This window comes from Kogia breviceps, chromosome 15 (genome assembly GCF_026419965.1).
Source record: "Kogia breviceps isolate mKogBre1 chromosome 15, mKogBre1 haplotype 1, whole genome shotgun sequence".
Taxonomy (NCBI): domain Eukaryota; kingdom Metazoa; phylum Chordata; class Mammalia; order Artiodactyla; family Physeteridae; genus Kogia; species Kogia breviceps.
Genome location: NC_081324.1, coordinates 81426351 through 81450592, shown reverse-complemented (window position 1 = coordinate 81450592; position 24242 = coordinate 81426351). Strand labels below are relative to the sequence as shown.

Genomic DNA, 24242 nt, shown 5'->3' with positions numbered 1-24242 from the left:
GCCAAGTTCAAATGAACCCAGGTAAAAAGAAAACTATGGATACAGATGACGTCACAACTCACCAAGTCCCACACCTCCCTAAATAGTAGGGGAAGATAGCTCAATCTCATCGCTCTACTTCAGAAACTTAGTTATATGCAGGTAAGAAATCGAAGAATATGAGCATCCATATTATAATCCATCTTGGAAAACAGACTATTTGAAGGAAGACAAATCCAAACTGAAACTGTGTGGTTTCCAGAGCAATTTATTCATTAAAGGCTACTCAATATGCCATCAACAGTTCTCCTGTATGTATTGTGCTGATAAACTGACACTGAGAGAATTTAACAAGTTCATCATTTAATAAGTCTGAATTTATTTTCACCACATGGTATTGTACACGGTCATCTGTTGAAACAGATTTCTTTTTAACAGATCTTAGTTTAAAAAAGTCATAGATACTGTGAGTTCTGTATAAACTGCTGGATAGTAAGTTAGTTCCTTTGTTTTGACTTATAAGCCTCAACTTCACCGCAGAATAAAGAATGTAGGCCAAAGAAAGCATAATCAGTCACTCGTATAGAACAGTATTGTTTCTATAATTTGAAGCTTTCTGAATGGACGTGTTCAGGCCTGATGTAACTGTAAAAAGATTACTTAATGAATAGGCTATATGGAAATCGTACAAAATGTTATTAACTTTAATCATTAACAGCTTAAACAGCACTATGTTACTAACTGCTATTCAAACTCAAAAACCTGTTTTTGAATCCCCACAAAGGTGGCAGATGTACACAACCATGCCACCTTGTACTTAGGGGAGTGTCAATATATATTTCAACAGAAACTTTGGCTTTAGGAAAGAGTCACAAACATTTAAAATAATGGCTTTAATCATCATTTTAAGTATATCGCAGGGGAAAGTGTGCTTTAATTAAATATACATACCAGTGATGCTGGCAAGGTTGAAAGTTACTCCTAATGTTGATAGCTATAAAAACTAGCTTGTACATGATAAGACAATGAGAAAAAAAGCAATCCCTTTGAAGAAAAAAAAAAAAAAAAGAGTTCACAGTGGTTTGTATCCAACAATATGCATTTTATGACAATAACATGTACAGACTGAGCACCCTAGGGCTCTCTTTATATCCTAAAGAAAGTGAGATTTACATTATTCATGGGCTGTACTGAATTTAAAAAAAGATCAGTTGTACACGCACCCCTTAGAAAGGATAAAATGTCCTGGGGTGTACAGCTTTAATACCATCATTAAAGTTGTTTGCAAAAAGGAACAGAGAACTAAACAGAACAAAACATTTTCCCTTGGGAGTGGAGAGTCTTTCATTTGCTGTTATAACCAGCAAATACTATTCATTAAGTCAAAAATGGAAGGGGGGGCCCACAAACACTTTTTGAGCAAGCTGACCAATACACATTACACTTTTAAAAATGAAGGTTATACACTATATGTTACAAGTCCGAACTAGGCAGTGTCAAAATGACATCTATTTCTTTGCTTGCTTTGTGATCATACCCCTTGGAGGTGTTACGGGCCTCGTGGCATTCGGCTTCTTTTTTTCTGCAGGTTTTAAAATCTGCAAAGATTCAAAACACCATGCATTTTAGGAAATACACTCAACCTCAAATCTTAAATTTCACTCAAATCTTTTGTTCAGAAAGTTTTTTGTTTAAAACTGACCCAACAACTTGGAAGACCCCACTGGCATATTAATACAAACCAAGCTGACAAATATTTTGGTAATAAATGCTGATGAACAGCTAAGATATATGAGCTGAACAAATTATTTTGCCTCTGGATAAAATGACAATTTTTGGAAGTCACACTTTTAAGTATCCCTTCTGATGCGGGGGGAGAAGTTCTTTAGAATAGTGTCCCTCAAACCCCTAGAGCAGCAGTTCCCAACCTTTCTGGCACCAGGGACCGGTTTTGTGGAAGACAATTTTTCCACAGGGTGGGGCTGGTGGCGATGGTTCAGGTGGTAAGGCGAGCGATGGATGAGGAGCGACGGGCAGTGGCAAATGAAGCCTCAGTCGCTCACTCAGTGCGGCCCGGTTCCTAACTTGACCCCGGGCGTTGGGGGACCCCGGCCCTAGGGAATCGTGTCACAATCTCTGGGAGCTGCAAGCCCTCCCTGCTACTTGGTTAAACACAAAAAACACCTGTTTTAATTCAGTTAACTGATGACTGACTGCCACATGACTTCAGTGGCTGTATTTTTGTTATGATTGGGCTAGCCTGAAGTCACACAAGTTTATTCATAACAAGTGAATGAGAAAAAGATTGGGGTAGACTTTATGTGTAAATGATTCTTTTGTGCCAAGTGAAGGCCAAATGATGTCATGGTGAATCAATAAAAGGTTTTATAGAAATTAGAGACTAGAGAAAAGTGGTGGGAGAAGTGAGTAATTACATAGCACATCTGGCACATGGCAGTCAGTCAGTATTACTTTCACGTGCAAGTGGTGATTTAATTTTAGCTGAAAGTTGCACCGACACTGTAGTTTTAGACTTACAGTAAAGGAGCCATAAGCATACGAAGCTAATATATTGTGGTTTTTATTTATTTAAATAATGTAAAAACAGTTAAATTCAACACTGAAGGAAGGGTTCTATGATAATTTTTTTCCTTTAAAAGGAATTCACTCATTACTGAACTAGGACAAACACCAGTTAAGGGAAAATAAAAATTCAGTCTACTCAACATAAATGAATAGTAGGCAGAAAGTAGCACTTTAAAAAAAATCAGTAAAATTCAGACATAATAAAAGGAAACAATGCTGAAAGCAACCTCTACCTGAAAAGAACACATTAGTGTTTCGTCCACACTCATCATGGCACCTGCATTGTCAAACTCTCCACAATAATTGGGTGCAGAAAACAGAGTGACCAACTGCCTCTTTGCAAAAAATTCATATCCATCTTCAACCACCTTGGAGAGAGAACATTTTCAGTATAAGGAGGTGCAAATTTTAGGTGGGTAAAACCACTCTTCAGTTTCCCGTTGAGCCTGATATCCTGTAGGTCACACTTCCAGAGACGTTTTGTATAAATAAGCAATACCTACCCACCAAAATCAACAAGGAGAATCTGTGCTCACACACATGCTCTTAATTGTACATGTAAAATTCAAAATCAATACCTGATGGGCTCTACATATAAGATCCAAATCATGCTTATGGAGAAATTTTGCAACCACTTCTGCACCAAATGTGAAGGACACTCCTCTGTCATTTTCACCCCAGCCTAAGACATCTTTATCGGGGTCAGACCACAAAAGATCACAAAGAAGACCTTGATCTGGTACGTCAGTTGGTCGCATAATTCGCCGAATCTGCTCCATAGATTGAAGATCTGGTGATAAACCTATTAAATGAAAAAAAAAAAAAAAAATTGAAGAAAACAGAACTTTAAAAAGAATGTTAGACCTGCTGTATAAAAAAATAAAATTAAATTAAAAAATTAAAAAAATAATAATAAAAATAAAGGCTCATGTAGCAATGCTCCTTACCACTTAAAAAAAAATAAAAATAAAAAGGATGTTACCACTTTAACAGCTCCATTTATCTACAGAGACACCCAGTGACTCTTAACAAAGGCTTACATTAAATCTTTGTCTACGTTTTCTTATTTAGCTTTGGTTTAAAAAAGGCAGGGGGCACTGGAACTTATTACATGCACTAATTTGCAAGGCACAGTGTGCTTAAATAGCATATGGAAAGTTACCTCAAAATACAGAGCACCCTGGTGACCATTTGTAGTGACGGGGCATAGGGACGCAGACACTCAGGTGATGTAGCTTTCTAGGAAACCGGCACTGTCCAAGGACCATAAAATCTATCAGACCAGCTCAGATGTAGCTGACTCTCATATGAGTTAAAAATCACATGCCCAACTCCACCAAAACCAGTTTAAGTATATAAGGAAGGCAGGGACAGTGGATTTATTAAAATATAGTGAGTTGGCTCTTTGATGGTTATCTAATTTCTGACCATAGATGAAAAGAAATCCTCTTTGCAATTATTATTTTAAGTACATCATATACAGCACAACCACCAAGCAAAATAACTTTTAAAATCTAAGTCAGAAAAATTTCTGAAAGGAAAGGATCAAAAACAGACCAAGGGGAAGTCTATTCACATTTTCAGTATCCTAGAAGATGTATGGTACAGCATATTAATTGTTTATTTTATATTCAAAAATCCTTTTGCTCTATTTTCAAAGCTGTTACAGAACCCTTAATTCCCTGTAACAAATCAACTGGGTACCCTGGACTTGTATCCAAATGATCCTGGATGTGCCAGAGTGGACCCAAGATGTAACACAGCAATATAGGAGTTACCTGACAAGAGGAAGTCATCCCAATGAGTTATCATTGGGATGATAAATGTCAAAGTGTTCACTCCTTAGAAGAGATCAAAATCTATTTGGAATTAAAATCAGCCCGCATACCTCCATGACAGCAGAATATTTTCTCATCCACGATGGCTGCTATCGGTAAACAGTTAAAGCAGTCTGTGAAAGTTTTCCATAGTTTAATGTTATATCTTCTTTTACCTGTAAAAATTTTGGGATGGTTAAAAAGAGACTGGTGTTCTGTAGGTACATTCCCTCAGGACAAGTCCTCCAAGGCAAGGTTCTGACTACCTTAAGTAAACAAAAACTATGCTTTTATTAAAAAAGACAGAATCAGATACATATAATACTTGGAGATGTCTGATTTATAAGCAACAACTTACAGTTTCATATGAAGTATTGTAAAATTCCATGGAAGTCTGAAATCAGAATTCCAGATATAATGATTAAGGATAACCATTAAACCTCAACAATTATTTGATAACACCAACTCTGTTTGAAATCTAGTCTGTTTTGTCCACTCTCAACCTTCAAGTAGGTTCCTATTTCTAAAGGCAACTAAGAACAACTCACACGTGTGCCGTTATAATCTTCCTTCTGAGGAAGCCTCTGAGAGTTAACACCCATCTCATCTACCACCACCCTCAATAAGCTACTAGAACCATTTAATTCCCAGACCTCCTAAATATTCTAGTAGGAAGCACAACGACTACAGGGGAATACAGATTGCTCACTGCAGGCACACCACGACAGCCCTAACATGCTGTACCAACACCGAGAATGCCCCCCCACACACACCAAAAATGTTACAGGGTGGTTATATTCCCACCTCCCCAAGCCATATATTCCATGCATCTGGAGTCACTGTGTGCTTTAACAGAAGCATACCTTTCGGGCACTGTTTCCACAGGAAAACTATGTTCTGAGTAAAAAACCCACTCATAAACCCTGGAAACACAAATCTTTCTGAATTGGATGAGGAAGACCCAATTGTTAGGGTGCCTTTGTCTCCTGTACACTCCATACTAAAAACACCGTGGGTCAAAGCACAATCTTACTCCTAAGCCAAGAGTTTGTCCTCAGTCTCTTCATTTTTATCCTGTGGACACTGAAAGGTTTACAGCTTTCAACGGACCCTTTCTTTTGAGTTCGAGAAGGGCCCAAGCAACAGGCTTCCTGAACCACATCTTCCACTCCACTGCAAATCAAGTCAGGGAGAAAGTTTAGCACAGGTTTGAAACACAATGCAAATTCAACAAACATTTGACTTCTCCCTTTGCAAAGGAGGATTTTTTGTTTTTTCTCTATGACTGGGTATAACCCTCACCATGGTTCACCCTGTTTTGTATTTCTTCGGAGGCTACTAATTCCCTTTGTCCCATATCTTCCTTCACTGGAGTTTTCTGGAAGCTTAACAGAATTCCTCTCTACAAAAGCCTGAAGGGGAACCTGTGCACCTCCAATTTCCAACAATGGTAATAATACAAGAACAGGGCTGGGCTGTCCTAACCCCTATGTGCCTGTCTCTGAACAACGTTCCAATGGCTCCCTGGATTTTTCCTTTGCTCAGATGCTGCATTTGCCAGTGCCAACAGATTCTCTTCCTTCTTGAAGTCTGCTCCACTCCTTGATTCTTTAGTTTCACAACACACTCCCACTACTCTTATGGATTCTTTTGCTATTTTTGTTGGCTTCTCTATCAAAAATTAAGATCCCTGGGCTTCCCTGGTGGCTCAGTGGTTAAGAATCCACCTAACAATGCAGGGGACACGGGTTCCAGCCCTGGTCCGGGAAGATCCCACATGCCGCAGAGCAACGAAGCCCGTATCCCGTAACTACTGAGCCTGCGCTCTAGAGCCCACAAGCCACAACTACTAAGCCTGTGTGCCACAATTACTGAAGCCCCCGCGCCTAGAGCCCGTGCTCCGCAACAAAAGAAGCCACTGCAATGAGAAGCCCGTGCACCACAACGAAGAGTAGCCCCCGCTCGCTGCAACTAGCGAAAGCCCGCGCGCAGCAACAAAGACCCAATGCAGTCAAAAATAAATAAATTTTAAAAAAATTTAAGATTCTTCATCCTGTTGTCTCTGAGCATCTTAACTAAGTCCTGGGGCTCCTGCTCCTTCTCCTCTCTACACTTCCTCCCTAAGGCCACTTCAGACCACTAGGAGCATCTGGCTCCAGGATTCCTGGATAACTGCCAAGGTCTCTTCAAGCTTCCAAATCCTCAGATTCTGAGCCAGAACCCCTAATGCAGTTTCCTATTACTACAGACCAGACAGCTCTGGTATCAGAAAAGGATAACACACGTTCACATTTTATCCAACAACAGATACTTCAGCTTTTCCAGGACTACAGTCATAAAACTGGGGGGGGAGGGGGGGCGCGGGGGCACGCGGGGTTGGGGGGAGAAATTGTAGCATATAGTGCTTGTTACACTTAGAAAGTAAGTCTACCACATAAAACAGTGGTTTTTAAATTGTTCCACGGAAATTTCCATTTCAATAAAATTTATCAGTACAATAAAATTTTAACAAAATTATTAAGTTTTTAAAAAAAGTTGGCAAAGCATCAACTGAAAGCCACCTAAGTCAAGAACACTTTTAGGCCCACAAATAGACTGGGTGGCAAATTATACCTGCCTGATGGGAGAGGGGAAAGCTGGAGTACAAGGTCATTACATCAGTCTTAAGGATGAACAAGAGTCAAAACTGATTCCAATCAGTGTTGACCTTCTAAATCATAGGGCCTCACATTAAACAGAAACAAAAATGATGTAGCCAATACCCTTAGACTAGGATATATGTCACAACAAAGAGATCTTATGGATTTGAACTTCATTAATGAAAACATCAAAATACTTGCTAACAGCTGTGTAAAAAGGAACCTGTTCTAAAAAGTAGTACCTGTAACAAATACCTAAAACAAAAGTTATAAAATTATCTGCCTCTCATCTCATTACCTAAGGAGTAGTAACTAACTGTCTTACTAGTACTTCTCTAATAGACTCATTGTCAATGTCATCAAGTATCTTTCCTGCCCAACTCAGGTGTCCCAGTCAGTTCAGAACCCACAGGATTTTTCTTCTGGGTAATCCCTCCTGCCTCATCCTATTTTGTTTTGTTTTTAATTTTTTACTGAAGTATAGTTAATTTCCTCCAGCCTCATCTTATGAGCTGGGTCTCAGGGCCATAGACATACATATATAGTCATGTAAGAGGCTGCGAGTACGAGGGCCAAGGCTATAAACGTAACCTTTCTAGCAATGCACTTCTAACAAATATGCTAGCTGAACACATCTATGTGAAACTGAGATGGAAAAACACCACACCCTGAGAGACTATAGGTTATTATTACAGTCTAGGGGAGGGTCACAGTGACAATACTTTACCAGTCTTGTTATAATTATACTGGTAAGTGCTAGTAATTCAACTTCCTTTTCCTCCCAGCCTGAACCCTCCCCGCTGGCAGAAATGATGAATACAAACGGAAGATGGAAGTAAGGATTTTTTAAAATTAAAAAATAATTTAAAAAAAAATTTTTTTTATAGTTACTTAAAAACAGCAGCACCAACAAAAAAACTCTCCACCAAAACTGATTATTTTCAAGGCTTTAAGAAACTTGTTTCCGGTACTTCCCTGATGGCTCAGTGGTTAAGAATCCACCTGCCAATGCAGGGGACATGGGTTCGAGCCCTGATCCGGGAAGATCCCACATGCCACGGAGCAACTAAGCCCACGTGCCACAACTACTCAGCCTGCGCTCTAGAGCCCACGTGCCACAACTACTGAAGCCTGTGTGCCTAGAGCCCGTGCTCCACAACAAGAAGCCACTGCAATGAGAGGCCCGTTCACTGCAATGAAGAGTAGCCCTGCTCTCCGCAACTAAAGAAAGCCTCTGAGCAACAACAAAGACCCAACTCAGCCAAAAATAAACAATAAAAAAATAAATAAATAAAATAAAAAATTTTTAAAAGACTCTTGTTAAAAAAAATAATAAAATAAATAAAAGGCTTGGGCTTCCCTGGTGGCACAGTGGTTGGGAGTCCGCCTGCCGATGCAGGGGACGCGGGTTTGTGTCCCGGTCTGGGAGGATCCCACGTGCCGCGGAGCGGCTGGGCCCGTGAGCCATGGCCGCTGAGCCTGCGCTCCGCAGCGGGAGAGGCCACAACAGTGAGAGGCCCGCATACCGCAAAATAAATAAATAAAAGGCTTACTTCATTAAAAAAAGAAACAAAAACTTGTTTCTGTCAATTATCAACTCAAAGTGCACCTCAACTAAATAATCCAAAATGGGCCATAAAGTGTATGAATTACACAAATATTTTTAATTAGCTTCCCCCCCCCAAGTTTTGTTTTCTCCTTTCAGTACAATTTCAAATAGTAACTGCTATTTTTCCTGGGGTGCAGATGTGCCAGAAGGAAAAAAACTACATTACAAATTACAAAAAGTAATTATTTGTATATTGCAAGTTTCCATTTATAATGAAATGTCTAGAAAAGGCAAACCTATAGAGACAGAAAGTAGATTAGTGCTTACATAGGGCTGTGGTGATGGCTGCATAACTATGAATTTATTTAATCACTGAATTGTACACTTAAGACGGATGAAGTTTACAAAATGAGATTCTATCTCAAAGTTGTCAAAAACGAAGCTAATTATGTGGACAGATTCTCAGAGTTGTACTAAGAATTAAATTATCTGTGACTATTCATCACAACAATTATCTTAAAGAAATCACCACTGTGATCGCTGCTTCCTAATCTAATCATCACATCATATAAGAATCCAGGGCATTATTACACTGCAATGAGTGCTATTTTTTACCCCAAGAAAGCAAAACCAGGATAAAAACAAGTTAATGAAATAGTAAACAAGAGAAATTACAACACTAATCTAAACTCGCAAATACTAATAGAAATATGTTCAGTTTATGACCAAGAATCTCAATTTGAGTAAATCTTCCTTAGATGTAGAAAGTACTTACATTCATCATAAAATCCATAAATTCTATTGATGCTGGCACATTCGTGGTTTCCTCTGAGAAGAAAAAAATTCTCGGGATATTTGATTTTGTAAGCCAATAAGAGGCAGATAGTCTCCAATGACTGCTTTCCCCGGTCCACATAGTCCCCAAGAAACAGGTAGTTGCTTTCTGGCGGGAAACCACCGTATTCAAAAAGTCGAAGCAAATCATAGTATTGTCCATGGATATCACCTAGAAGCAAGAATTTTGTCACACAGTGTCTTCATACATATAGTCCAAACCACTTACATTACTATTTACAAACTTGTATCATATTTAGTTCAACTGAGCTTAGTGATAACTTAAAGTGTATGTGTGGTGTATCCAGACACTCACACAAAACTCAACTAATTGAGAATTTATTTTATGGAAAGGATTATTAATGCCTAGGCAGGCCTTCTTGCCAAGTAACACGGTTTTCCTTTCAGGTTGGCTGATCAATTTCAGATCCCGACAGCTCAGTCTCTGGGGATCTTGTCAGCAGAAGTGCTGCACTCTTAACAAGCCCTGGCCGGGTGTGAACAAAGGTATACACACACTACACCCACCAATGCATCTGGCTTTCAATGTCTCCCTGCTAGATAATGCCAAAGAGCATTTTACTTAAAAACAAAAACAAACACCACAAGATTCATCAATGCAGTCAAATATGTCAGAAGAATAAATATAGCATTTCTCAGATAGAGTTTAGTTTTTATACCAGTTATCTGCATCTATCATGTAGAAACAGAACTACAAAACGGCATATTTTTAGGCATAACCAGTGTTGCTTTAAGCTTAAATATAATCCCTATATACTCATAATTCAGGCCTTTTCTTAGCTCTCCATTCTGTTTCATTTCTTTCCTTTCTTCTGCAATGTTTATATTCGTTTAGTGAAATAATTTTAAGAAAATGCGAAGCACATCTAAGCACATTAAGTCTATTAGAGGTATTTATTCTAAAGCTACAATTATTTAATTTTAAGTAGTTCCAGGTTACTCATAAATAGTAAATGATTTTGTTGGCTAACACAAGGTCATCTATATATCCTTGACTCAGTCAATCAATCACGTAACCAAAGATAACTGTTAGTGTGCCAAAACTTACCACATATTTTGAGTGGTGCTTCAAGTTCTAGTAGGATAGGCTGACTGAGGAAGATCTCTCGGGACTTTAAGCACAGTCCTCTGATTTCATTCTCCTGTAGCTGGACATTCTTACCAGGCTTGGACCCTCTCACTGTAGGGGAGAAAACCCCCAATTCAGTCAAGAAGTCAAAATAGGATTTAACGTAAAAATTAAAAGTATCGGAAAAGGTAGAAGTTTTAAATAAAGAGGAGGCAAAAACATAGTTTAACTACTTTCTGGCTAGGTTTTATTTTCAGGACACTTATAAAGAACATGATTTTAATGCCTAATTAGAATCTTAAAATCTTAAGACAGGATTTCAGAGATTTAGTTGCATTTTCTACACCAAGGTAAGACTTCTTTACAGTATCCTAATCAAGGGGTCATCCTCTCTGTGTATGAATACTGTTAGAAAAGTCTTATCGCTTGCGAAATCAGACTCCCCCTGGGCACAGCTCACGGCCTCAGTTCTGCATCCAAGACATACAACTGGCCTGGTTCACCTATAACCCGCCCACCAGGCCAGCTCTTTTTGCCTCTCGTCTTGTCTTGTCTTCTCCAGCCTTATAAATGAATTAGTATTTGTGTAGCAGGAGATTTTAGAGATTGTCATGTTACTGAGTTGGTTCTAAGAATTCCTCGTTTTAAAATGTGAGATTGGAAATGCTCAGATCTCCCCTCTCAATCAGTGTTTTTCAGAGGTCCACAGGTCTCTCAAGGGTCCCAGATTTATCTATGAAAAAACTTAAGTGTTGTTTTCATTTCACTAAAACACACTGTACGCTTGCTGTGCATATTTTGCTGTGCAACTTTCTGGGCCTTCATTTGTGAATACAATCATGCCTGTACAGGGCAAAGGATGTCAGTGTGTGCTGTGAGAAAGGTTTCCTAGTAATCTGAACAGATAAAAATTGAGAGAAGGCAAAAAGAAATCATGGCACAGCACCAAGTGTCCTGAACAAATGCTCGCATCAGAGCACTCTGAGTTCTACTTACTATCAAAGTGAGGCACAAGATATCTTCTGGCCTTATAACAATTCATTTATTAGCAGGTAAGTAGTAGCAGGAAATAAAATTCTGTTTTGATTCCAGTTGTAACAGACTAGACAGTTATTAAATACATAATAAATAGCACTGAATTGCTAAATTTACCTTAATTTCACAGTTATGAACTGGCCTGCTTGCCAAAAACTCGCAATCAAAGCCTTAATACTTGTTTTGTACAAAAGATTTATGAAAGCAAGCATTCTCCAAATTAGAATTGAAGCAAAAACACCGGACCAGACTAAATACAGAACTAAGGCTACATCTTTCCACCATTAAACCCAATATAAAGTGATGAGCAATTAAATCAATGCTGTTAATTTAAATTTTTATCAGTTTTGGAGGCTTTGTTTGTATTCAAAATCACAAAATCATTTGGCCTAATAGCTGAACAAGAGCAACAGGTTTAACTGGTTTGTATCTAGCTTTGTTCTGTAAATATCTAAGTAACATTACAGAGTAATAAAAACTACAAGTAAAAAAACTCTGATGTCTGTTGAGAATTTTTTTCCATTAAAAGGTGCTGTGTCCAAGTTTGAGAAATGTTGTCTTAGGGGAATCCATCCTTCAGCCTGAATAGCCACTGAAACTGAATTCCCTGAAGAAACAAGTTTTGAGCAGAAATGGAAGGGTGTTATTTTTTTCAATGAAAGACAATAAATAAGAAAGGATGACATGTAAGCAGAGTCAAACTCTTGAAGGGCACACAAGAAAATGTTGAGTGCGCTGAACTGGGAGCCAGAAGCCCCAAGTTTCTGTCTTGATTTTATAGCTTGGGCAAATCACCTCTTTGGACTTCAAAATATGTAACTAAACTAAATGACTGCCAGTCTCATTCTGATCAAATATTAAGAAACAAACAAGAAGCAATTAAAGGGAAAGCATAGTAAGGAAAATCTTTTGAGGGAATTATGCAAAACAGACACATATATAATATTTACAACAGCAACTGAGCTATTTGTACAACAAAAAATGATTTTTTTTCAGAACCAAAGTAATTTTTTCTCTCTAGACACACAAAGGAGAGAACTCAAGAAATACTCCCAATGGAAAGATAGTGGGATCCCTGCTTCACTGGCCAGAAAACCCCAATCATTAGTGATTTTACCACAAGTTAGCCAGAAGCTTGGGAGACTAGCCAACAGGAAACTTTATTTTTGGCTAGGGGACTCCTAGATGCTTCTGGTTTCAACCAGAATCTTTTTCAGCAGAGTCCCACACCTGTAAGTGAATAGCCCACTCTAAGTCTTTTGGGAGAATATGTAATAACTGACTTACACCTATAAGGAACACATAGGCTATACTCCCCGCCCCCCCACCCCGTACACGGGCCCTCTCACCGTCGTGGCCTCTCCCATTGCGGAGCACGGACGTGCAGGCTCAGAGGCCATGGCTCATGGGCCCAGCCGCTCCGTGGCATGTGAGATCTTCCCGGACCGGGGCACGAACCCACATCGCCTGCACTGGCAGGCGGACTCTCAACCACTGCGCCACCAGGGAAGCCTCAGGCTATTCTTTTAATATGAATGCTATCATATTACACCAATGCCATCAGATTAAATCAATGCTGCTAATATAAATTTTACCGGTTTTGGAGGCTTCCCACTACCACCGTTAGACATAGTTCATGGTAATTTTAGTTCTCTTATTCTGTTTGTCCCTCAAGTGGGAGTGTACAGAGATTAGTAAAGAACAATACTAACAATTTAAAAAGTATTCCTAACGTGGAGTGAGGATTTTTTTTTAACTGGGGTACTGTTGTTTTACAATGTTGTGTTAGTTTCTACTGTACAACAAAGTAGGGATCCCGGTGCTATACAGCAGGTTCTCATTAGTTACCTGTTTTATACCTATTAGTTAGTGTGTATGTGTTAATTCCAATCTCTCAATTCATCCACCCCACCCCCCGCCCCCTTGGTGTCCATGTTTGTTCTCTACCTCTGTGTCTCTACTTCTTCTGCCTTGCAAACAGGTTCATCTGCACCATTTTTCTACATCCTACATATATGCATTGGAGTGAGGATTAAATGCAGTTTTTCCAGAACAAATCAAGATATATATTTTACATTTGATGAACAGCACTCATTAAAAACAACATAGTCCCAAAGCTTCTTAAATTCCCTACAATTAGCTCAAAAAATAAAATTATAAAAATAGAAACTGCCAAAACCATCTACCAACTGGCAAATACCTGCTCATCTTTCCTGACTGCTTAGATATCACTTCACTCTGGAAAACCTCTCTTAGCCATCTCCTCTCCCCTCAACAAGCCTGCTTTATGCTTTCTGAAATGCTCTCACAACACCTGGTCACTGCCCAGCACACACTGTGTACTATAATTGCCAGTCTGCTTCCACCTATTCATCTGGACCTCCTGGTAGAATGTAAACGCCAGGACCACGCCACTTGCTCTGCAGTGTACATGCCCGTGGTCAGTACATGGTAGGTGCACAAAATCTGTTGCATGAATGAAGTCTGAATAAATCTGTTAATTTGTGGCATTACAATTAGCGTGCATTCCAAGCTATATACTTTTGATTAGCAGAAAACAAGAACAAAAATTGTGTCTGTGCCTTAATATTACAAAGCAATAGTGTCATTTCCCCATAGGCTTTACTAGAATTTCTAGTTGTGAAAATTTAGGATTACTCTTAAATTTCAAGTTGAAGATAATTTATGCAACAGAAGATAAAGATTTCAAAATGGGTTTTGGCAGTCTGAGTGAACACTGCAGACATTTCTTAAAAATGGCCTATTAGCTAACAGCATAAAAATCTACTTTCACTGTTTTCAGTGTCCATCAAATAGAATCATGCATTACTTGCAGCTAACACGAACTGAGCACTCCCCAGGCTTTACACTGCCATTCAACACAACAATCCCATGACGTTAGGCACTGTCACTTCTTTGGGTTACAGGCTGGAAGAGGCTCAGTGACTTGGTCCAAGATCACAGAGCTTGTAAGGAGGACACCAGGCCCTGACTGACTCTAGGTCTGAAGCAGTGCTTCCACCAGACCACTCTCCCAATTAAGAATTTGTTCTTCATCTTGAAAATAAGTTTAAAATATACGGTATTAACTTAGAAACAAAACAAATGAAAGCAAGTAAACTAGCACATAACTGTTTTGTCATTTTACAAATTCATAAGCAATAATAAAGATGAAAAAGTGAAAAAAAAAGGAATTTGTTCTTCATTAAACTTCTAAACCAAAGGAGTTTTTATAGGACAAACTACTGAAACTCCAACATACAGTCCTTGTTCCCTAAGAAAAATTTGATATGGGATATAAAATCATAAGGCATCCTTACATATAGGAAGCATTAAGTAAGAACTAAATGATGTAATCTGCTTAAGACTTTCAATATTCATTTTTACCATGCTTAATTCAAATATTCAACAAAATAGTTGCCGGGCACCACTACACGCCAGACCTTGTGTTGGATGCTGGGGATATCCGGGCAACAGGACAGACAACCCTGTCCTTTTTCTTGAGCGGTTTACATTCTAGTGGAGGATGCACAAAATAAGACAAACTAGGTAACCGCAGATTATTATAAATGCCGTAGCTAAAACAAGCCACCCATAAAAACTATAAAACTAGAAGTTTATCTCAGGGATATCTTCAATACCATTAAAAACACAAAGGCTTGAATATCTACTTTATCGCTATTAGCTACAAAGAAAAAATGCAAACAGTACAGCTCTGCTCAATAAAATCAGTCACTACTTCATGGTTTAAAACCCTCACTGTGCTCTGTGCATGATGGGAGAAACTTACACAAAAAGGAGACCCTAGGTGGGAAACTCAAGGGCTGTCTCCTCATGATACCTTCCTAAGTAGCAGTTCAAACTGCATGTATCAAATTATTTCAACAATTGCCAACAGAATCAAAAATATACCAACAAATAGGAACTCCATTTTCCAGGTGGAATGTTTCTCGTAAGTCCAGGTGCTATAGGCACTGCATGAAAATAAAATCAGCAGGCACAGTGAACATACGTAGGTTAGTGATTGATATATCAAAACGGTCAACTTAGATCTTAAATGTGTGATTTCTCTCTCTCTCCTTCTTTTTTTTTTTTGCACCGTGCGACTTGTGGGGGAACAGCTTATGGGATCTTAGTTCCCAGACCAGGGATTGAACCCGAGCCCTGGACAGTGAGAGCTCAAAGTCCTAACCACTGGACCGCCAGGGAATTCTCAAACGTGATTTTTGAGAGAAAACTTTTCTTTATCTGGTTAAAATGGTAGATTCAGAAAAAAGTGCACTATGACTGTTACCAGCAAGGACTGCTCTGTTCTAACTTATCTGATCATTTATTTATCTGGCAAATCGCTAACATGAGCACATGATAAAAACTCCCATGCAATTTTACTGAAAACAAACTGATAAAAACCTGATATAATAAGAGTGTGTCACTGGTGATTATTTGCAATGCCAGCTTTTTCTCACAAAACATTAACTTTTCTGACAGCCTGGTAACAAAGCAGAGATGAAAACCACAGAGGGAAATTTAAGACTACTCTGGGATTATTTATGAGGAATAAGCAAGTATTCTTCTTGCCCCTTAACTGTTAATAGAAGATCATAGAAAAGGAATAGCATACCCACCAAAAAGCCTCAGCTGAACTACAATCAAGTTTTAAAACCTAAAACTGGCACAACCGGTGTAAAAATAAATCAACAGAGATTTTGCTAATAAGATAATCCTATTAAAGTAGGTGGCAATCTTAACAATATGCCACATCATACTCATTTCAGTGACAATCAATAACCTCACAATATTTGACAGATTTAGCAAAATAAAACCTTAAACCAAAACAAACAAAAAACAGTGAATATTTGTAACATTAAAACTTTCCTGCAAACAATGGAGTTCTTTTCTACAAAAAATATAACCCACAAAAATGTTAATCGAGAATCACTTGGTTTCTCTGCAAAGTCACCAGCAGGAAGACATCCACTTTCTGGCCATCTTAATTTCTAAACCATCCCTGCCCCATCCTGACTTTCCTAACTGCTGGTGTCATACTTTGGGCATTTAAAGGTGACAACAATTTTCTCAAGGCAGATAATCAGGATATAGCTGCGAAACACTGTCTGTTGCTCTCAATAAAGAACTTTGAGTTTTCTACACCTAGAGTGAAGCCAATTTATCGAAAAATGTTTAACTCTCTACAGTCTAGCCACCAATTCTGATAAACTACCAGTGATTAGACTTCACATCTGAACCTACGTTTGTAATGAGTGGTTTTCATTTTCATAAGCCTTAATATCAGTGACATACACTCTCCTCTAGATGAGGGATGCCAGTAAATCCCAGAGTAGGGGTGAAATTGGAGATTTCAGATAAAACATCAAGACCATTAAGTAAATCATCTATTTTTACATGCTTTGGATACAGTGGTCTGATCCTAAAACATAAACATTTGTCCCAGAATTCTATAAACTCCAAAGAGATTGAATCCTTTCTTTTTCTTCTCGAATAAGATTTTCCAGTTTCCTCATTTACAAAGCAATTCATATCAGAGTATTATCTCCTTCACAATCCAATCTTTAAGGTCTACTAACAGCCATGAGTGTAAAATAAATGAAATGATTTCCCTGCTTCAAAATCAGTAATCCTCACCCTAGTCAAGCAGACTGACTAGCACTGGCACATACTTTTGCAGAACAGGTCACTATAGGACTGCAGTTTCCCAGATATAAAACAATCTCACCAACCTCTACCGCAGACGGGGTACCAATGCATGGCACAGCATGGCATGCATTTCCCCAGCTTGGAGGAGGAAAGCCTGGCCTCCTGCTCCTGGGGCTAACATTCCCTCCCTCAAGCACAACAGAATGACACACACCATCCCGTCAGATTTCACTGCTGCCTCCTGCTACTGACAGGCGAGGAGGCACTTGGGCACAACAAGAGTAATCCTTTCCACGCCGTGGTTTAGGATTGGTGCAAGCTGCTGATCATGCCTCTAAAAGAGCTTTCTTGCCTTACCTTATAGGAGAGGACGCAGCATACAAATGACATGCGGGAGGGGTGGGAAGAGCAGGGGGCTCTCAACACAGACTTCTTGTAACTTTGAGCATTAGTAACACACTACTTTAATATTACTGTCTTTATCAACAAAATGCCCTATGATCATTGATTCCAAGAAAAGCCTCTAATGGGTAAAATTATGTGGTGTGTAAAGAAAAAATAATTGCAGGGGTCTCATTAGGAAAGATTATTTTTGTTTTCTTTGGTCAGCATTTTAAGATTTTTTTTTTCTTTTTGCCATTACGTTTGTCCTTTATTATCTTCAGGACCACTGTCTTTTAAACATTACAATACAAACACATTTCATTTCACACTGAAAATCTAAACACACAGGTTACTTTTACAAGTCAGGGGATTAAGTTAGTAAACGCTGTCTGAGGGCCAGGGCAGAGGTCATATTTAAATCACTAAAGCAAGTCAAGCAATTGTGCAGAGCTTGGCACAGTCTTTCAGTTTGACAACCGCCATCTTCAGAGCAAAGATGCTTCTGGCAAATCAGGATGTGAAAATAAGTGACAACTGCCTGCTTTGCAAGAAAATCGCTAGCCATCACCGCTCCCTGAACGAGATCACTTACAAAGTTACTCTGCCTCAAACCTCACTTTTCTCCAACACAGTAGGACCATGAGACAAATCAGCAGCTGGCTTATTCTCTAAATCCAAAGTTTTACTGTGCAGTCATTTAAATAAGTGAACATGAATGATACGAAGGAGTGACAACCTTAAGGTTTTATCACCTACAAGGCAGAGATCTTCTGAGATGGGTTGCAGAAGTGATGCCTCCTTAAAATCCACTAAAAAGTTTAGAGTAGAAAAGAACTGCAAAGCTGTAGTGATTAAAATCTAAAACCAACATGGTATTCTCTTAAACAAGACTTCACTTTTGAATGGTCTTTTTAGTACTATTATCAAGCTACTTCTCACTTAGCCTGTACAGTCCTCCACCTTAAAAAAGGAGACAATCTCTAACAGGTAAACAATTCTAACAAGGTCACAAAACTCACATTTCCCTCCATTTTCAGATATACGCAAATCTTAATTAAAGTTTTTAGAGGAAAAAGTTTGTGGGGCATTAAAAAAAGGAATCACAGAACTTATTATCAACCTTTTCTACCTTGGATTATATATATACTCAATGGATCATTTTCAACCGTTTCTCTGCCAATTTAACATTGACTAGAAAAGAAGGAAATTTACGACTGTTGAGCAGCTAGCTTATTCCCGAGGAATTAAAACACAATGCTTTATTAATTTCAATGAAAAAAATGAAACGTTAAAAAAAATCTGGTTTTCAAGTACAAAACATGTGTAGAAATTATTAATAAACAAAGATTGATCTCATTATAAATGATCCAAGTTTATCAAGGCAAATTTCTTAGCACAATTTAAAAAACAAGATTAAAATTAACAAAATGTTATATGAATACAAGTTATGGGCAACCCTGAACTTAACACGATTTACCTAATCTTAAAATTCTAATGTTTCTAATCCACAGATTCCATTTTTTCCTGCCTTCTCAACGAAATAAAGCCAGCTCTTAACTAGTCACACGTGTCCTTGCATAGATATGCAGAATTTACAATTTTTCAATGAAAAAAAAATTTTTTTAAGTTCTTTTCTTATTGCAAACTGTTTTAATCCGTTTCTGACCCACTGCTGCCTCACATAAATCAAAGAACTGTAGTAACTAGTATTGAAAGTGTGGTTCTTCGGTTTGCAGGGCAGAAGTTGAGACACAGATGTAGAGAACAAGCATATGGACACCAAGGGGGGAAAACGCCAGGGAGTGGGGATGGTGGTGTGCTGAACTGGGTGATTGGGATTGACATGTATACAATGATGTGTATAAAACTGATGATTAATTAAGAACCTGCTGTATAAAAAATAATAATAATAATTAAAAAGAGAAAATAAATACATTCATGAAGGTGCAAAAAAAAAAAAAAAAGTGTGCTTCTTAAATAAACGCCAGGTACTGAACAAATAAGGTTTTCACCCACAAATGGCAGCAACATTTCAGGGGTTTATTTAATGGGTTTTTCTTTTAATAAACTATAAAATGAAAAAAACCTTACAGAGATTAAGAAGAGATATTTTTAGGAGTTTCATTCTAATGACTTAATCAAAAGATCTGCAAATTCTAACATCAGAACTGTCCAACTGTTTATGCTCTCGACTCCATCTCTCACAGCATTTATAGTCCAACAATATTGTAGAAATGTAAAAAGGCAAAAAGCAGTTAAAACTCGGCCAAATCTACATTATCCAGTATTCAAATTAAGAAAGGGATTTGAATTCTTTCAAAGTTTGGAATTAGACATTAGTATTGATAGATGTGCTCTGGAATTTAGGGGGTGGCGAGGGGTGATTTCATTTCTGCGTCCCTCCTTAAAATCCGAACTTCATCCGTCTCCCACATCAATATAGATCAATCGCCAGGCACCTAACGAGTCTTAGCTCAGCCAATATTTAAGATTTGTTTTAACCTTTGCTCAACCACTGGACACCTCCTTCCTTCATACATAGGGTAACTTGAATGACTTCTAGCTGCTGGCTGCCTGGGTTTGAAACTTGACTGTTACTGTGTGACCTTGGTCAAGTGACTTCACTTCTTTGAGTCTTATTTTCCTCTGAAAAACAGTAAAAAATAATAGCACCTACCTCGTAAGGCTGTTGGGAGTATTACATGAAATCTGTGTAAAGTGCTCCAAAAAATGCCTGACACACAGTAAGCGCTTTAGAAGCACTGGCTAATATCATGACTGTATTTATCCGATGAACACAAAGCGCTTAACACACAGCCTGGCACACTGGAAAGATCCTAACGAAACTGTCATCACTGCTGGCTTCTCGGTTCAGAGGCACGTTCAGAAAAGAGCGCGCAGACCTCTTCAAGATAAGGACAACTTAAAAAGAGTATTTGGAAGGGCAGGAAGAGATGAGTTCCAACATCCCCTTGAGATATGAACGTTCGTCACCAAATAACAAGTAATGGGCCCCTCGACCTCAGCCTCACAAAAAATAAAAATGAACAGGATAGAAAAGAAGCCCCCAAGCCCGGTGGAATCCACATCCCCATCATGATGCTTTCCAAGAGAACTAGGACCAGAAAGTTCGTAACGTGCCGTCCTGTAAGTTGGACTGGGTCCCCCAACCTTCATCCAAAGATTGGTCGGCTGTGCGGGGCGCACTGGGGTACGTACCGGAAACGTGGGGGTGGGGAGCGGAGTTTTCAAATTTCAAGGCCAGTAGGAAGGCTGCACCCTCGTGCAATGAATGAGTGGAGCCAGGAGTGTCCGCGGGTTGGCCCAAGTGCGGAACCCCGGGCAGCCTCCCTCCCGCTGCAGCCCCCGGCCCGCGGGTGAACTCGCGGGGCTCACTCCTCTCGGCGCTGCAAGTCCAAAAGGCCTCCCAAACCCCCCTCCCCCCGCGAGTCCCCGGAGCCGCCCGCCGCCCCCTTCACCTTCCAGCAGCCGTTGGATGATGCTGTCGATGTTGAGTTTATCTATATCCGCCATCGCCTTCCCACCGCCGACCCTCCCGCAGTGGCGCCGCCGCCGGCTCGCGCCCGGGGTTTACACCTCCTTTCCCACGCCACGAGCACAGAGATGGTGGTGGCGGCGGTGGCAAAAGCCGCGGCGGGCCCACCCCAACCGCCCCACTCCCTGCTTCCTCCTTCTCTCCCCACTGGAACCACGAGAAGAACAAAATGGCCGCCGACTCCTTAGCCAGCCTCGGGCGGCGCACGGATGCGCGCGGGGAGTGCAGTGGCCCGGCCGGGACTTCTTTATGGGCCATAGGGCACCCGGGGGGGGCGGGGCCAGAGCGCGGAAAGGGGGCGGAGACAGTTGAGCGTAACTGTTCTAGCACGCGGAATCCTTCCGCCGAACGGGCCGAGCAAATAGGCCCCCTGGCGGGAGCATGAGTTACAAAGTTGCACGCGGGAGTTGGGGTTGGAGGAGAAGATGCAGCTGTGTACCAGAGGATTGCGGGCTCCGCGGGACGCTGTTCACTGGGTCCAGGTTTTGCAGACCTGGCCATGTGAAAAGCCCACAGAGGGGATTCGGGAGTCCTGGAATCTCCCCTTAAGTTAAATCTGGGGTGGAGGTGAACAGGGAGGATAATGAAGAGAGGTAGGTTGACGTTCTTTGGTTTCAGATTTGCTGGGATTTGGAGGAAAGGGAAAGGTTTATTTGATGACTAATAAAGAAACTCCTCTCCCAGGTAAATAAAAATGTTAACAGTTATTCTTTCTGAGTGGTGGAAATATGGGTGTTTGTATGTACGTTTTTTTGTGCGCTCTGTAACTTAAATTTGGGGAAAAAATTGTTTAATCCACTCTCAAAAAAATTTTATCATCCCTATCTTTGGATTGTCTTTCTTGAACTCGGGAAGTTATATAATCATCGGAACGGTTACCCTGATTCCAGCCAGAACGAAGATGAGCGAGCGTGTGCAGCAGATAAAGGGAGAATTTGCAGATTTCGCGCGTCGGAGCTTGAGGCCGGAAGAGAAGAGCGAGTGCACCCACGGGCATTGCGGGCGGGTCCCGGGTTCTTCAGACACTCCGGGAAAATTTGGCCCATTTCCTTTGGCTTCCCAGTCTCCCCAAGTGCATCTCTCTCCAGGAGACCCCTCCAAAATGTGCCACCTCTGGGGGCTATATGTCGCTTCTAGCTTGGTTTTGAAGTGCAGTTTGCACTCATCAAACACATCTGCTGTCTTGCATCCTGACCTTTTCATTTAACTGCTTTTTCCTGCAGCGCTTCACAGTTTGCAAAGCCTTTTCCCTCCCCCTAGAGAAATTAATTTTGTTTCTCAAGGCATGCAGGATGCACGAATTCCCATCTTGAAATGCCATCGAGGTGATTGCACCATCCGGGCATCCAATCTCAAAATCGGTGTGTCCCCCCCCTCCACACAGGGGGGCCCAAGCGGTGGTGGGGCCCAGGCTCCTTGCACATGGACCTATGGCCTCCCTGCTGCCAGCTTGGGGGCGTTATGGTTCAGAGCTCCCCTTGCTTGGCTCAGCTGCTCACTTCACTTTCCCCAGTCACCAACTCACTCTCCCGTGCTGTAGCTCTGTTCACCAGAAGATACACAAGTGTCATTTGTCAGCCCAGGGCACAGAGCCCAGTTGGTGACATCAGAGTTGATGCCCAGCACCGCTGTGAACAGCTGGCTGTCAAGGTCAGGGTGGCTCTCCCCGGAGTCCACGAGACTTTGGGCTCCTCCAAGGCGCATTAAGGCAATGGCAATTAGAGAAGGAATATCAACGACAGCGATTCATTCAGCAAATATTTATGGAGCACCTACTCTGTGCCAGGCATTGTTCTAGGCGGAGAAGCAGGGGTGAGCAAGAAAGACAAGGCCCTTCTCTCATGGAGAGACATTTAGTAAGCCAGACAGACAAAAAACAAAGATGCAAATAAAAATAGCAGCTTCTGATAAATACTAGTGGAGAAAAACAAACACTGCACTTGTTTTCTTCGTATGTGTCAAAAATTATCTCACTGAATCCCCAAGATAATCCTAGGAATTATGTACTATTCCTAGCACACCCATTTTACAGATGAAGTGAGACACACAGAGGCTAGGTTGTTTGCTGAAGGTCACACAGGTAGTAGGTTTCAGAGCCACAGCTGGAAGTCAGGACAGCCAGAAACCAAAGGTCTTGTTCATATTAAATAAATTCCCACTGCAAACCCCCAGTACCTAGCTCAACTCTGGCACACACTAAGCACATAACAAATGTGGGAATGGTCTAAACACATCTCTGTGGACAATAAGAGTACCATAAATTTCCATGCACAAAGTAGCAGGTGTGTTAACCTCTGCTGACATCATCAGGGCTGGAGGAGAACTTCAGACTGGACTGGGACACAGGGAGGTCCTCTGTCCACATGCCATTCTCTGCCAGGCAACTCTCCTCCAGAGTCCAGTTTTGCTGAAACGTGTCTAAGAGAATTAGCTGGTTCTGAGCCTGAGAGTGGCATGAGCTCACCGGGTAGGCCTGAGGGCTCCCAGAAAATAGCAAACAGCTCTAGGAGGAAAGAATGTATCGCCTATTGACTTTTTTCTGCTGTTATCAACACTAAGGACTAGCAGACAAACATTTGCCAGAAAGGCTACTGTTCCAACAGGTGGAGTGTCTCTTCCCTCCTCTAGTTTGCCTATAGTGAGGAGGATGGATTAAAATGTACTTTGGGGGCTTCCCTGGTGGCGCAGTGGTTGAGAGTCTAACTGCCGATGCAGGGGACACGGATTCGTGCCCCGGTCTGGGAAGATCCCACGTGCCGCGGAGCGGCTGGGCCCGTGAGCCATGGCCGCTGAGCCTGCGCGTCCGGAGCCTGTGCTCCACAACGGGAGAGGCCACAACAGTGAGAGGTCCGCGTACTGCAAAAAAAAAAAAAAAAAAGTACTTTGAGGGGACTTCCCTAGTGGTCCAGTGGTTAAGACTCCCCGCTTCCACTGCAGGGGACACGGGTTTGATCCCTGGTCAGGGAACTAAGATCCTGTATGCTGCGTGGCATGGCCAAAAAAAAGAGAAAAAGAGAAAAATGTACTTTTTGAACTGTCTTCCTTGGATGCACAGAGTTTTCTTAAGGGCCTGCTGAAGATGATGGGGACCTGATGGGGTTCTGATCCCCAAACCCTT

At 40.7% G+C, this 24242-nt stretch overlaps 1 protein-coding gene across 2 annotated transcripts; it reads right to left on the bottom strand.

The window, feature by feature from the left end:
- Positions 1 to 231: 231 nt before the first annotated feature.
- On the bottom strand, positions 232 to 21399 carry PPP1CC (protein phosphatase 1 catalytic subunit gamma). Of its 2 annotated transcripts, XM_059039596.2 has the most exons (8): positions 21048 to 21329; positions 10474 to 10605; positions 9346 to 9576; positions 4454 to 4558; positions 3144 to 3367; positions 2799 to 2933; positions 1517 to 1577; positions 470 to 624 (listed from the first exon to the last, which is right to left on the bottom strand). In XM_059039596.2, the coding sequence occupies exons 1-8, from the start codon at positions 21100 to 21102 to the stop codon at positions 554 to 556; spliced, it is 1014 nt and encodes a 337-aa protein (XP_058895579.1). In that variant the 5' UTR covers positions 21103 to 21329; the 3' UTR covers positions 470 to 553. The 2 variants fall into 2 exon arrangements, with proteins under 2 accessions (XP_066871720.1, XP_058895579.1); XM_067015619.1 differs by having other exon boundaries at positions 232 to 1577; positions 21048 to 21399.
- Between the last annotated feature and the right edge of the window lie 2843 nt (positions 21400 to 24242).